The sequence below is a fragment of the Mesitornis unicolor genome, unplaced genomic scaffold (assembly GCF_000695765.1).
Source record: "Mesitornis unicolor isolate BGI_N332 unplaced genomic scaffold, ASM69576v1 scaffold1581, whole genome shotgun sequence".
Taxonomy (NCBI): Eukaryota; Metazoa; Chordata; class Aves; order Mesitornithiformes; family Mesitornithidae; genus Mesitornis; species Mesitornis unicolor.
In genome coordinates this window covers 3357-6526 of record NW_010162926.1, presented here as the reverse complement: position 1 = coordinate 6526, position 3170 = coordinate 3357, and the positions used below count along the sequence as shown (strand labels likewise).

The following is a 3170-nucleotide window of genomic DNA, read 5'->3' as shown; positions in this document are numbered from 1 at the left end:
AAACAAAGAAAATAGGACAAAATATCTCTCGTTACTGGAAAACCCAAAAGGTTCCCTCATAGAAACAATTTTGTTTGAAAGGAACACCAACTAGGAGTAACACATTGAATTTTTCTGGCCTTTACTATCAGTGTTTCCAGATTTTTTAAAAACAGAGAAGTAGAAAATAAAACCAGATGGTTGTTTTTGTCATTGATCAATCTGTAGTTACAGAGATCTGCAAACCTGTGCTAAATTATTTGCAATTACCCATGACTCTTTCCAAAATTAAGCTTTTGTTAGCTATATACTCAGTATGGGTATCTACCTAATACAATGCCTCTCAAAGCTATATCAGTGTTTGAAGCAAAATTAACAAGGCAGAAGGAAGTGGTGCACTTGAGACATGAATATTTGTTGTGCTCAAATTCCATGACATCATCAACTGAGGAATAAGTGAGGCTTAGATTCTGAAGGATACAATTTCGTGCTTTTCCTGTGACATACCTATATTTTAAAACCAGGTGTAGCCAGTAATTTTGGGTGAATAGTATTGCTGAAGATGAGAAGGAACAAATGTACTATGCAGAAGGAAAAATATGACTTTTTCCTGAAGTGTCAAGGTGAAGAAGAAAGTTCTGAACAAAGTCAAAGGCTAGCATTTTCAAAGGAATCTTGGGAATGAGAAGTCCAAATCTTATCCAGCTTTAAAGGCACTTCCTTAATCTCTTTTGAAACTCTTCTATGAAATTAATACTTCTCAGAATCAAAGAATGGCCACTATTACAAAATCATAATAGGAATTTCTGTCTTTCAAAGCAGGAACTTCTGAATTGGCAGTCATTTAGAAGCTTCCATCTTGCAATCATCTAACTTATTTTAAATGTATACTTTAAGATGAGTTTTATCACATACTATGGCTATCTTTTTTTCTCCTTGGCCTATAAAGTGGACATAGAATGTCAAAGTCAAATAGCTGTCCCTCCCTGTAGGTATTTATCCTTGATTAAACAAATTCCACTTCTCGTGCCTAGGGCTTAAAAGACATTTGGTGCTATTATATCAAATGTTACTCAAGCACATTAAAAAAATTTTGGGCTTACAAGTATGTTTCTGTGCATGTACATATTACACAAGATTTCTCAAAGTCATGCCTAGGGATTTTTTAAAGTGGGAAAATTATCCATATAGTTATGGTTTTAGGCATGCAAGTTTTTAAATAAAAGTTATATAAATACAAAGGAGAAAATGTTATTACATATTTTCCATACTGAGGTATTTGGAGATACAAACAAATGGCATAAGGTTGATATGCAGGAAGTAATATCACTTCATAATCAAAAAAATTTTATGTAGAAAATTATTGGTAAATGGCTTACAGTATAATCCATTGGCAAACAATATTTGCATTATATGGTTTTGGAAAATTCATAGAGTGGAAAAACCCAGAGGAATCAGTCAACATATATTTTCCATCACAAACTGCAGCTGTAAAGACATAACAAAGAACATTTGTCAAAATGCCATTTGAAAAACAGAATCAGAGCCAAAATTTGGGCGACCTTATCTATAGGTTTACATGGATTACCTTGGAAATGTTTTGTAAGCAACAATGGAAAGACAAAGTAAAACACACTACCAAATTACTTCTATTTCTAATTCCTATGACTGTTTGATCTCAAAGTACCATAAGAGAAGAAAAGCAGTACAGATAATTCACTTTTAAATTAGACAATCGAACTAATCCAGACTACTCCAAACCAATACAAATAATTCAAATCCAGCAGTTGAGATTCAACCAATCCATCTCTTTTTCATTTTATTTCATACATTTGTAAGGGAACAGAATCTTGCCTTAACAGTTCTTATCTACAGCTACTTTAAATTAGGAAACTGTGTTTGCACTACCAGAAGAAAAATGATATCATGTGAATAAAAGCAAGAAGAGATACAGCTGAATATTGCTATCTCTGCTTTTATGATATTTCAAGTTTCTTGCCTTTTATACTACTAAGTACTCAAAAAGATGAGTGGATATCCCAGGTTTCCTGCTAGCTATTGAATTCATTCATCTGAGGTAAATGTCATCTGTCATCATATATTTTTTCAAAAAGCTTTTATTGGTTTTGTCTCCCTTGGCACTACTATTCCATTCTACACATATTCGTCAGTTTAAAAATCAGTTATTTCTTAAAAAATGTATTTTTAAGCCTCAATAAGATTGGAAATGCTAATTCATGTAGAGATTTTAACTCAGCAGACACTGAAGCACTGTTGATGCTTTTGCTGCATCTCTTGAACATTATGTTAGGAATCTCTCTGATGATGACTTTTCTTCAGTATTTCAGAAAGCACCATAGAGTTTTCAAATAAGGATAAAATCAGTACCATACATGATTATCTGGAGAGGTGAGGACAAGTTCATTGATTTGAGGGAGATAATCAGAAATTAGGTAGAGCTTTTCATTAACATAAGAAATGGAATCATACTTATAATGACTATCCAAATTATAAATAATCAATCATATTAAAAATTAAATGGAAATGTTATTGACTATAGTCCTCCTCTGGGAAATGATATATAAAATGATAAATTTAGGCTCCTTGTCTGTTCATTTTATAAGTGTAAAATTCTTTCTGACTACCACTGTAACAAACAAAACATAAATATTACGCTTTTTTTCAGTCAGGCCCAGGTATACACTGTTAATAAAGACTGTGCAGAATGAACTCCACTAACAATGATATGTTTAATGCAGGAGTTGGAATAGAAACATATTCCCTTTTGCAGACTACATGGCCCTTGAAATGAAAACAGAACACACAAGATTTTAAAATACATAGAGAAAAAGGGTCCATGAAAGAGAGAGTTACTATGCTATATATATTTTTATTTATCAGAATAGGTTACCATTTTAGAGCTGGGTATTTATATAGAAGTCTTTTTCTGTCTGTTATAATTCATGTTTCCTGTCCTTATGCTGCTCACTCACCCCATAGCAGTAGCCAGTGCTTAATATCTCAGGAATAAGCAGGAACGTAGCTGGGACTGGTCTTATTTCCCTGAAGAACCTCCTAGTGCTTCCTTGCAGGGAGGAGGCAGCTATGGTCAAAGATGTCATTACATTTCTGCCTCCTCCTGAAGCCCTCAGAAAAGCCTCAGTTGTTCTAATGAGTCCGGAGACATCTTC

At 33.4% G+C, this 3170-nt stretch overlaps 1 protein-coding gene across 1 annotated transcript in view; it reads right to left on the bottom strand.

Annotated features, from left to right (window-relative positions):
• TMPRSS15 (transmembrane protease, serine 15) overlaps positions 1-1467 on the bottom strand; it is a gene marked incomplete at its 5' end in the record, with an annotated part of 43277 nt that extends 41810 nt beyond the window's left edge. The window contains one exon of the mRNA XM_010193758.1: positions 1359-1467. Coding sequence (XP_010192060.1) covers positions 1359-1467 — 109 coding nt within the window. The remainder of the gene's footprint in view (positions 1-1358) is intronic.
• Positions 1468-3170: the final 1703 nt, after the last annotated feature.